Source organism: Pan troglodytes, chromosome X (assembly GCF_028858775.2).
Source record: "Pan troglodytes isolate AG18354 chromosome X, NHGRI_mPanTro3-v2.0_pri, whole genome shotgun sequence".
Taxonomy (NCBI): Eukaryota; Metazoa; Chordata; class Mammalia; order Primates; family Hominidae; genus Pan; species Pan troglodytes.
In genome coordinates this window covers 107,026,525-107,038,202 of record NC_072421.2, presented here as the reverse complement: position 1 = coordinate 107,038,202, position 11,678 = coordinate 107,026,525, and the positions used below count along the sequence as shown (strand labels likewise).

The following is an 11,678-nucleotide window of genomic DNA, read 5'->3' as shown; positions in this document are numbered from 1 at the left end:
TAGTTCTCTTTGAATTAATTGCCTCCCACAGGGGTTTCTTCTTTATTAGTCTTACTAGTAGTCTATCTATTTTGTTGATCTTTTCAAAAAACCTGCTCCTGGATTCATTGATTTTTTGAAGGGTTTTTTTTGTGTGTGTGTGTCTCTATCTCCTTCAGTTCTGCTCTGATGTTAGTTATTTCTTGCCTTCTGCTAGCTTTTGAATGTGTTTGCTCTTGCTTCTCTAGTTTTTTTAATTGTGATGTTAGGGTGTCAATTTTCGATCTTTTCTGCTTTCTCTTGTGGGCATTTAGTGCTATAAATTTCCCTCTACACACTGCTTCAAATGTGTCCCAGAGATTCTGGTATGTTGTGTCTTTGTTCTCATTGGTTTCAAAGAACATCTTTATTTCTGCCTTCATTTCGTTATTTACCCAGTAGTGTTGACATATTTTTAATGTAGAATTAAATTTAATGAACCATTCTTTCCGGAAATCAACTGTATTTTGGTTTCACTGCCTATCGAATATAGCATTTTAGCTGGTTTCTCAAGGTTAAGATTTCCAACTTCTCACCAAAAACCTACAGGTATCTCAAACAAGTGATGATCTCAGGAATGTGAATAACTGGCAGGAAAAGGGGACAGATGTGGCAGGTTACAGAAAGAACCAAAAGAAGATCCAAGTTGTTAACCATTGTTGTCAACACACTACTGTAATTTTTTTCTAAATTTAAAAAACCTTATATTGTAAAGAAACAAGTAACCATTCTGAAACCTAAGAACAAAAATCAAAAGACCTTAAAACAATCTTGAGAAAATCTGTCACAAGGCAAAATTTTATTTTTTCAAGTTACAAAAATAGGAGCATGTCAAAAATACAGTCTAGTCCTTATAAGAGTAGTTCCAGCCATTTAAAAGTTATACAGAGTTTGGAAAAAGCAGTTTATATACAAGTCTTAAAACACACAACAATCATGAACAATGCACACCGTTCAATGTAGTTATTGCTAGTTATATGCAGCTTTTAGTTACCATTGTTCTTCTCTGTAAGGGAAAGGACAGCATTTGGACATTCTGATTGTTGCTGCTGAAGCTGTGGTTTTGGAAAATCAATCCAAAATAAGAATAAGCTCACTATGAGTAGAATAAAACGTGTAAGTTTCAATCAGTACTACAAGAAAGCATGGTTTAAATTTGAGTTCCATACAATTCTACATAACTCTATTTTGTTACTATAACAGAAATACAGTGTATAGTTTTGGGCAAGAGTAAATGAATTACTGGTTTTATAATTAAGTGAAAAGAAACAGTTTTTGGTTGCAATGTAGAAACAAAGCTGGCATATCTAGCTTACAAACATTAAAAAATGGAAAAGATATTTAATGTTTAAGCAAAAGCTGAACCTAGGTTATTTACCTTTAGAAATTAAGAGATAAAGTTAAGCATTTTGTTCTTTTGAGGATTATCATGAAGATTTGCTATTCTCTATTTTCTTTTTAAAAAGACGAGTTATCCACATAGCGGGAACATATTTTGAAACAGATCTATTTGCTCAATGTCATATGGAAGAACAAATCACAAAATTAAATAATTCTACCTTTAAGTAATTAAAGATAATGCAGTTGACAGTACAAAGCACTGGGAAAAAATCACTTATTTGGGGGATGTGTGATACATAAGAAACTTTGGGCCTAAAGTTCACATGGAAGACTGGAAGACTTAAAATTTAAGGGTGTCACCAAAAGATAACAATGGCTTTGACTCCAACTCTCATGTTAGACCCTGTTAAAAGGTTAGGTTTATTGCTGTTATTTTACCCCAGTAAGTTATTGAATAAATGGAGATATACATTGGTGATAAGTATGAGGTGAAGTAAAAAGATCTAAAAATATTAGTCTTAGAACAAAAATGACACTCATGATCACTTGGCAAGGATACTTATTTACTTAGTGATTTAAATTCTAAAAATAAGCTACATTTTTAGGAGGTAGAAAACAAGTACCAATAGTTTACCATTTGGCCACCCTCCTTACTTTTGGCTTCAGCCTTGGATTTCTATTTCTCATTCCCTATTCTCCTGTTAAAGCTATTAGTTCTACTACCATTCATTACCTAAATGTATAGACCTGGAGCTGCCAAGAAAAATCTTTTTAGGAAGCTTTGCTTTTAAGCCACCAAATGCACCCAATACTCAGATATCAACTGAGAACGTTTTGCACCTCTCTAGTTGATTAATTTACTTCACACAAAAAAATGCCAAAATAAAAATTACTTAAAATGAAAAACGACCACATATGCAATTCCAATATGTCAGAGTAGTTATGTAAACCTAAATCTGTACTATTTTCACTGAACTGATTTGAAAAAGCCATATATTAAAATGGCATTACTAGTGTTAACTGAAAACAGGCAATGTGTTTTACTAGAAAATTAACCTAATAACCAAAAAACTCCACTTCTTCCCAGAGTGTTATATTGTGCTGACATCCCATAGATAATATTATAAAAAGATTTTATTTTTGCAATAGGCTGGGTTCACAGTGAGTATGTTAGTACCAAGATCATGTGTTTAATATTACTATAAGAATGTCATTAGTGGAATGTATATAAGGCATGTAAAAAAATAGTTTTAAAGCTCTTAGAGGGCAATGCTCCAAACTGGCAGCTGCTAGAAAAGGTGCTGACAGGAATAGAAAATATTAAAGAAATTTAGTTTTAGCACATATTATAGTGCTTCTACAATCAAAATAATTCACATAAATTTCAGTTGCTGGAACTAATGGACCAAATGAGAATGGACTTTTGCCCCTTTAACTACTAGACCAATCTTGAAAACGGAAGCAATCACTTGCAATCTTCCACACAGTATTGTTGGGAGTGGACTGAGCAGTCAGCAGGAAGTTCTGGTTGAAGAAATGTTGTTTGTTTCCATCAAACTTCACAGTTCCACTGGTCACAACAAGAACTGTAGTTTGGGACTGAGTTGCTTGCTCTTCATCCACATTAAAAAAAAAGAGAACACATCATTTTCTATCTCTAAATAAGCAGATTTTCAGGCTTAAAATACATTGTTTATGGACTAATGCTTAAAATTTTTTTCATACACTTTCTGTCCCTTGAGCATAATCTTAAGCATGCATACTCAAACCCAGAAAACTAAATACTTAGTAAAATATATTAAAATTATTTTCAGTCCAGAAAACTTTGGGATACTCTAGTTTCAAAATGAGGAGCTTATATCTAGCATAGGACCATTTGCTTCATATATATATAAATATTTCAGAATTAATATTTCAGGTTTCTAACAGAGCTTATTCATGCTTTGCTTCTTAAACTATTGTTCTTTTCAGGAATTATAAAGGAAAAAAATCACCCTAAACTACAATTTAAGACACTTAGGACCCCACCTAGAGGTTTTATTAAACTGTATCAATCTACCTGGAATCAAATTTTCTTGTAAAAAGTCATCCGTTCACATAACAGAGTAAATTTCTGTGAAATATTAATAGATTGTAAGATACTGAACACATTAATCAGAGATATGGTATAATTTTACTCTGGAGACATTTCAGGGTCCAGCAGGCAACTATTTAGAGAAATCAGATAATCTTTCCCCGCCATTTACAAAAATCACATTAATCTCAACTTTTTATACAACTTTTAATAAGCCAAAATCACATAATCCATCAAAACCTACTAGTGGAAAGAATCTGAAGGAAGACCAAAGTTTGACTGGACAGTTACATTTTTCATAATATTTAACTTGCTCAAGTAAGTAAATAGTTCTACCACTAAAAGTTTCTCGCTGCTTTTGGTGTAAAAGCTCAGTGCTTACTAAAGGAAAACAAAGGAAGCATCTTGAAAGATCATGATCTTACCATGAACTGGTTGGCAATCTAACATATTGACCTGGAACTCACTAGAAGGCAATGTGTCAAAAAAATTATTTAGGGCATCCAGCCCTGAAACAGCATTTCCATTCCATATTAAGGTGGCCTTGTCCAGATACAGCCTGGTTAGTGCCTAAAAAGAAAGACAAATTTAAAAAAGGGAAATAATTCTGTTTCTAGATAAACATTTTATAGAAATGGATTAAAATATTACAGATGGTATATAAACATTTTTTGTAGTTCTACCTTCATCTCCACTCCCCTTGCTCCATCTCCACTGGAAACCAATGTGAACAAAACGTCTGTCTTATAATCTTGGCCTTAAATAAATATCACCTTACTCTTTATAAACTAGGCAGTAAAATATATTTTTTCATATTTCACTTTAGACACAATAAAACCTTCCACCCAATTAAGTTCTGCTTTCTGTATTAAAATGAATTAAATGATCACAAATTCCAAGCAAATGCAGCCCCAAGCCAGTTTTAGTGTGTCTTCCTTTTGTAATTATGAGAATTAACAAAGTTTTTGATCAAGCCCTACCTGTACCCTTTAATGCTAGTGGCTATATATATATGAAACATTTAATATTTGCATGTGTTAGAAAGAATTAGTTCACTACTCCCACTTTTTAGAGAAGAGGTTTATGTTTTCTTAAAAATTATTCTGTTTTTTAAAAAAATTGAGACAGGGTCCCGCTCTGTTGCCTCAGGCTGGTCTCAAACTCTTGGGGTCAAGAAATTCTCTTGCCTCAGCCTCCCAAGTAGCTGGGGTTACAGGCATGTCATACCATGCTCGGCTATAGTACTACTCTATTAGTGTACTTAGTTCAAAAGAATCATGAGTACTTGCTAAAGCAGAGACTTCGATAAGTCAAATAAGTTAAGGCCCAAATGAGGCAGAAATTCCACAGTTAAAACTCTGGGGTCACAAGACACACTATTAGCTTAATTCTATAATGTAACTTGGGTTAAAAGGCCAGGCAGGCATGGTGGCTCACGCCTATAATCCCAGCACTTTGGGAGGCTGAGGTGGGTGGATCATGAGGTAAGGAGTTCAAGACCAGCCTGGTCAAGATGGTGAAACCCCATCTCTACTAAAACTACAAAAATTAGCCGGGTGTGGTGGCAGTTGCCTGTAATCCCAGCTACTTGGGAGGCTGAGGAAGGAGAATTGCTTGAACCCGGGAGGCAGAAGTTGCAGTTAGCCAAGATCGCGCCACTGCACTCCAACCTGGGTGACAGAGTGAGACACCATCTCAAAAAAAAATAAATAAATAAAAATAGAAAAAAAGGTCAACACGTATCTTGACACTGGTAATAAACAATGTTGTCTTTTTTTTTCTACTTTATTTTTTGAAAGCAGTAAGGTACAATACACATTCAAGGCAAGGCACAATAAACATCCATTGTCACAACCCTTTTCCCTGACATCAAATATCAGTACAAGAAACTTCTTTTATCTTTTGCCTTAAAAAATTGGTTTTTACCTGACAAAAACAAGCAATGGGGAAAGGATTCCCTATTTAATAAATGGTGCTGGGAAAACTGGCTAGTCATATGCAGAAAACTGAAACTGGACCCCTTCCTTACACTTTATACAAAAATTAACTCAAGATGGATTAAACACTTAAACGTAACACCCAAAACCATAAACCTAGGCAATATCATTCAGGACACAGGCATGGGCAAAGAGTTCATGACTAAAACACCAAAAGCAATGGCAACAAAAGCCAAAATAGACAAATGGGATCTAATTAAACTAAAGAGCTTCTGCACAGCAAAAGAAACTATCATCAGAGTGAACAGGCAGCCTACAGAATGGGAAAAAATTTTTGCAATCTATTAATTTCCGAATCTACAGGAACTTAAACAAATTTACAAGAAAAAACAACCCCATCAAATAGTGGGTGAAGGATGTGAACAGACACTTTTCAAAAGACATTTATGCAGCCAACAAGCATGAAAAAAGCACATCATCACTGGTCATTAGAGAAATGCAAATCAAAACCACAATGAGATACCATCTCAGGCCAGTTAGAATGGTGATCATTAAAAAGTCAGGAAACATAGATGCTGGAGAGGATGTGGAGAAATAGGAATGCTTTTACACTGTTGGTGGGAGTGTAAATTAGTTCAACCATTGTGGAAGACAGTGTGGCGATTCCTCAAGGATCTAGAACCAGAAATACCATTTGACCCAGCAATCCCATTACTGGGTATATACCCAAAGTATTATAAATCATTCTACTATAAAGACACATGCACACATATGTTTATTTCAGCACTATTCACAATAGCAAAGACTTGGAACCAACCCAAATGCCCATCAATGTTAGACTGGATAAAGAAAATGTGGCACATATACACCATGGAATACTATGCAGCCATAAAAAAGGATGAGTTCCTGTTCTTTGCAGGGACATGGATGAAGTTGGAAACCATCATTCTCAGCAAACTAACACAGGGACAGAAAACCAAACACAGTTATGTTTTCACTCATAAGTAGGAGTTGAATAATGAGAACACATGGACACAGGGAAGGGAACATCACACACCTGGGCCTGTCAGGGGGTGGGGGGCTAGAGGAGGGATAGCATTAGGAGAAATACCTAATGTAGATGACGGGTTGATGGGTGCAGCAAACCACCATGGCACGTGTATACCTATGTAACAAACCTGCACATTCTGCACACGTATCCCAGAACTTAAAGTATATATATATATAAAATCCTATGCTTAATAAATGGGTTTTATATAAAAAATAGGTTTTTAGAGATAGGGTATTAACTTTTGCAGCTGCAGGATAGAAGTAGTTCTCCAAAGCACAGTTCTATGCTGGTAAGAGACCTAGGCAAGACTCACTTGACCACATACTGACATAATTATGTAAAAGATATGGTGCAGGGATAAGTTGCAATGAAAAAGCTGATGAAATCTCGGTCTGTTGAGGACTTAATATTATCCATGCTACATGCATACTTTTTGTGGGTGTAAGCTATACTTTTGAGCCATAATCAGAAATTATCTATAAATATATGAAATAAAAGGGGCGAATCAGGAAATATTCCCCGTAATGACCCACCCCTTCATTAGCACTAATAATACCTTAACCATATTGGTTAATTGATGGAACTAAGAAAAGGAAACATATTTAAGAAAATATGCTGGGCCTAATGTGAAGTGCGGTATTTTAATTAATTCATACTTACCAACCTGAAAATAAAATGAGGTTAAGGGAAAATGGCAACTTGCTCCAGGTCAAAGAACTAGGTAAAAGTAAACCTGGGATATGATTCCAGAGCCCATGTTCCCACTAATGCCATACCAATCCTTCCCTGAGCAATTTGCTTTTAAAGAGTAAATCCACAGTTACCACTTATGCAAGTCAGATGAAACGCTGGCTCCAGACACAACCTGGTATTTAATAAAGAGTAGTAGTCTATAAAGAGTAGTAGAGTCTATAACACTCACCCGTCTTCTTTTATCCATTGTCTCATAGTAAATATTGACAAACTCCTCAGCAGCTCTACATGCCTGATCTACGTAAGTTTTAAAATCCTACAAGAAAAATTCCAAAAGTATAGATTACCAACCTTTTCAACCCCTCACAAACACAAAACCACTGACAGAAGCTGATGATTTATTTCAACCACTATGTAGCTCTATATACAGTCCACATTCTTTCATATAAATTCAGACATTTTAAAGGCCGGACTCTGAAGTTTGCAATTTTAAAATTTTTCACTAATTTTAAGTGCATGTCTTTAGGACATAATCTTCTCAATGAATCTGAGTCTTTTTCAGTCTCCACATATAAATTTATAATCTTTTCTTGGCAACTAAGCACTTTAGACTTTCAATATTTTACAAACATTCACGACAATGAAAATGACACCACCTGAACCTTAGAAAAGGCGAGAGAGCGGCAAAAACTGCCACTGAATAAGCTAGGAAAGTGTTTTCTGTTTTCAAGTGAGGTGTTAGAGCCAAACTCCAAAGTTGTTGAATGGGAAACACACACACACACACACACACACACACACACACGAAAGTAGTTCAACTACTTGAAAAACCGGCCGCTCCACTTAGGAAACTTTCCCACATTGCGTAAATATTCACTGCTGTTTGCCTAAGAACTGTGACACCGAAGAAAGCAACGCTGTTGGCGTTCGTGCCGGAGAATTAAGGAATACCTTCCTTCTCATTCATGTACGGGGCCCAGTCTATTACTAAATTAAGAACAATGAATCGCCAGTTTCTTTGTCAGGTGACTGAAAGTGATTTTTAGAGAGGAAGATAATCGAGAGAAAGAGACTGCAAGCCATAAACAACAAACCCCAACATCCCCGCCTCTCGCTATTTCCCAGCTCAGGGTCCTTTCCGGGACCAGAAAGCGACTGCTAACCAGGCTGGGGGTGGGGCCGGCAGGGCGGGCAGCAAAGCGTGGGCCCCGCCCCGCAGTGCAGAGAGCCGGGACGTGATTCGTCACCTATCCACGTGAGCAGCAGCCAGACCGCCCCGGAATCCTTCCTCTCAGCCACTGGAGTCCGGCGCCCAGCCGTCCTGCCACGGCCCAGGCACTCACCAGAGACGTGGCCATCTGGGACCTTGTAGCAGCGTGTCCCGGCAGTGTCGGCGTCACTACCTCCTCACGTGTCCGGTCCGCAGGGCTGCGGAATGATCAATACTTATGAAGAGAGCGAAACCCGCCAAACGCACAAAATTTTCCACCCTCCCATTCTCTCCCGGAAGTAGCTCGGTCCGTCGTTAAAAGCACACCGATGTTCCAACCTTAAGTTCCACTTCCCTTCAGTTCCTGAAGATCCCTCCCATCCACCTTATCTACTTGTTTGATACTTAGTTTAAAATTTAAAAGCCACTTTGCTTTCGTAAACATGATACTCAACAGGAAAGTCCCCTAGTTTTCTAACGACAAGCCTGGGGACAAGCAAAAATGAAAGTGTTCAATTACAGGGACTTTTTTGCCCCAGGAGGCGGAGCCAAAGCCCTCTGAAGACCAATTAGAAATGCGAGGAGACGTACTATTCCGTAGCCTATAGGATAAGTGGGCAGAGCTTGGGGAAAGGCGTGCATGACTAGTGAACAATTCAGCATTCTGGAACGTTCTGGAAGGATCATCCTCACTGAATTACTACGTTTTGGCAGTATGCCTAAAATTACTATTTCATTTTAACCCAGCCACATTCAACAGGAAAAGTTCATCTGGTTTCTCCATTCTGGCATTTTAAAATGTCTCGCGGACACCAACAAAAATTAAGTTTACAGTGCTATTCACCATCTTTTAAGGGCTATTTATTCTGCAAGGTATTCTAACAATAACTAAAATGTCGAGTGCTGACTATATGTAAGGTGCTTTTCTAATCAGTTTTACATATATTCACTTATTATAACAATGCTGAGGTAATTGCTATTGTTTTATCATCTTCATTTTACAGCTAAGACTGTAAAAATCTGCCTACGGTCACAAACTAGTTGAGATTCAAACTCAAGCAATATAACTGTCATGGCAATGTGGCTTTGCTCCCCAACACCCCTTAAAAACCTCTCATCCCAAAGCTGCCAATGACTTCTGATTAAAATGGCAAATTAATTAGATGTCGTAGTTTTACCTTGAGTGGCTGGTGTGTGGCCCCTCATAATAGTTACTTCTTCTTTGGTATCCTTCTCTGTCTCCCTGAGACCAGTGGCTTCTGTATTTTCTCATACTTTTAATCTTTCTCTTTATCTGGCTCTTTTCTCTTCAAGGTAGCACTAACGGAAGCTTCTTCTCAGCCAGCCTGCTTCCGTTTTCCGTTAACCTCTGACTGGCGTCACTTCCGGTGCATCCCCCCTTTTAAAGCCTCCCTTCTTCAGGGTGATCTAAATTGCTACTCGTATGCTAATGAATCTCAACAACCTATCCCAAGCCCCCACCCCTTATCTGAGCTCCAATTACACATAATAATTTTGCTAAACATGAACGTGAGGGCACTATAGGCTTCTCAAACTTGTACGTCCAAAATTTAAACTCATTATTTCCTCCGCACTTCCAAACTTTTATATTTTCCCAGTCACCTATCTTGAATTCTCGGAATCTTTATTTTTTTGGTTCCGCTCTCCTCCTCATCATAATTCATTCAATAAATATTTATCAAGTATTCACTATGTGCCAAAGATTGTGCAAGGCTCTGTATATAGAGTGGTGAATAAAATAGGCATGTTTCGAATCCTTGTGAGGCTCAAAGTGTAATGAGAGTGCTAGACAATAAACATAACATTGAGTTACAAAGAAATACTAAGTAACTTGCTTAGTTCTGACCATTCCCTATAGCAACCCTTCTCCCTCTTCCCCTCCCCTCCCCTCCTCCTCCTCCTCCTCTTCTTCTTTTTTTTAGAGACAGAGTCTCACTCTGTGGCCCAGGCTGGAGTGCAGTGGCATGATGTTGGCTCGCTGCCAACCTCCGCCACCCGGGTTCAAGCAATTCTCTTGCCTCAGCCTCCCGAGTAGAGTAGCTGGGACTGCAGGCGCCAGCCACCACGTCCGGCTAACCCTCTTCGTTTTTCTCCCTCGCTCTTCTTGGCTCTCTCCCTCCCTTTCTCCCCCACACTTCTCTCACTTTCCCCATCTCATTCTCTCCTCCCTCTCTCACCCCCACTTCTCTCTCTTTCCCCCTCTCATTCCCCCTCTCATTCTCTCCTCCCACACAAACTTTGATAACTCTATTGTCTATTTTCTTCCAAATTCTCATAATCTTTAAATACCTACCTTGGTCTGATCTGAATTTATTTTCCCAGGCTATTCTCCCAAATTCACCAACACTGGCAAAGTTTACTACTGTTTGCCAAGAATGACTGATGTTTACTACTTCATTGGTGATTGTTTTTCTTGATTGAGAGATTGTGTTTTATATGATTTCATTCAATCCTCACAACCCCCAGAAAGGCAGACATTATTATCTAGATTTTTAAAAATTTAAACTTAAGTTTAAAGAAGTTAAGTAAATTGGTTAAGATGATACAGCTAGTGGACCTGGGATTTCAGTCCCAAACTTTCAAATCCCAAAGTCTGCTTTTAGACACTTGGCTATTCATGCATTTACTTATATATTCTTATTTTGGAATGTTCCCTCCATTTCTACCTGCCCTTCAGGGACCAGAACAGGTGCGATCTTCCCTATGAAGTCTTCCCTCATTTCATGTCCCCTGAACCCCAACTGTTGTGAGCTCTTTAATGGCTATGAGGATGGCTATTGGTGTGGGAAATAGTGTTGAAAAATATGGGAGGGTTGAAGTACTGGAAAGGGACAGCTGAGTTAGAGGTGGAGGGGAGCTCAGTTTTGCACTGAATTTTTGCACAGAATTTTGTGCTACAAAGTGGAAATTGCTACATTGTGCTACAAAGGTAGGAGACTGGGTAAACTGATAATATAGAAACCAATGATGGGCTCTGGTTGTCAGAGCAGTGAATTTAAAGATATGAAAACTATGTTGGATGGAGGGGGAGGGATGCAAATGGAAACAAAGTGAATAAGACACGGAGTTGCTCTTCACTAGATAACTGCAAATGTATAAAACTTGGGAAGAATGACTAGGAAGGGTGTGAAAGAGCTTTTCTTGGAACACAGCATAGCATTTTGATTAAGCACGTTGTTGTTGGCACCAGTCTGGGCTCAAATCCTAATCATGCTGCTGACTAGTTTTGTGACCTTGGCAAAATTACCATTCCATGACTCATACTCCCGATCTGTAAAATGGAAATGATATTAGTACATATTTCACAGCATTGCTTTAGGAATTAAATGAGTC

The 11,678-nt window shown here is 38.0% G+C and overlaps 1 protein-coding gene across 3 annotated transcripts; it reads right to left on the bottom strand.

Moving 5' to 3' along the window:
- Window positions 1-789: 789 nt before the first annotated feature.
- Window positions 790-9,962, bottom strand: NXT2 (nuclear transport factor 2 like export factor 2). Of its 3 annotated transcripts, XM_016944020.3 has the most exons (5): window positions 9,503-9,962; window positions 8,458-8,542; window positions 7,344-7,430; window positions 3,859-4,003; window positions 790-2,972 (listed from the first exon to the last, which is right to left on the bottom strand). In XM_016944020.3, the coding sequence occupies exons 1-5, from the start codon at window positions 9,595-9,597 to the stop codon at window positions 2,791-2,793; spliced, it is 594 nt and encodes a 197-aa protein (XP_016799509.1). In that variant the 5' UTR covers window positions 9,598-9,962; the 3' UTR covers window positions 790-2,790. The 3 variants fall into 3 exon arrangements, with proteins under 3 accessions (XP_016799509.1, XP_016799511.1, XP_016799510.1); XM_016944022.4 differs by lacking the exons at window positions 8,458-8,542; window positions 9,503-9,962 and adding an exon at window positions 8,209-8,328; XM_016944021.3 differs by lacking the exons at window positions 8,458-8,542; window positions 9,503-9,962 and adding an exon at window positions 8,066-8,303.
- Window positions 9,963-11,678: the final 1,716 nt, after the last annotated feature.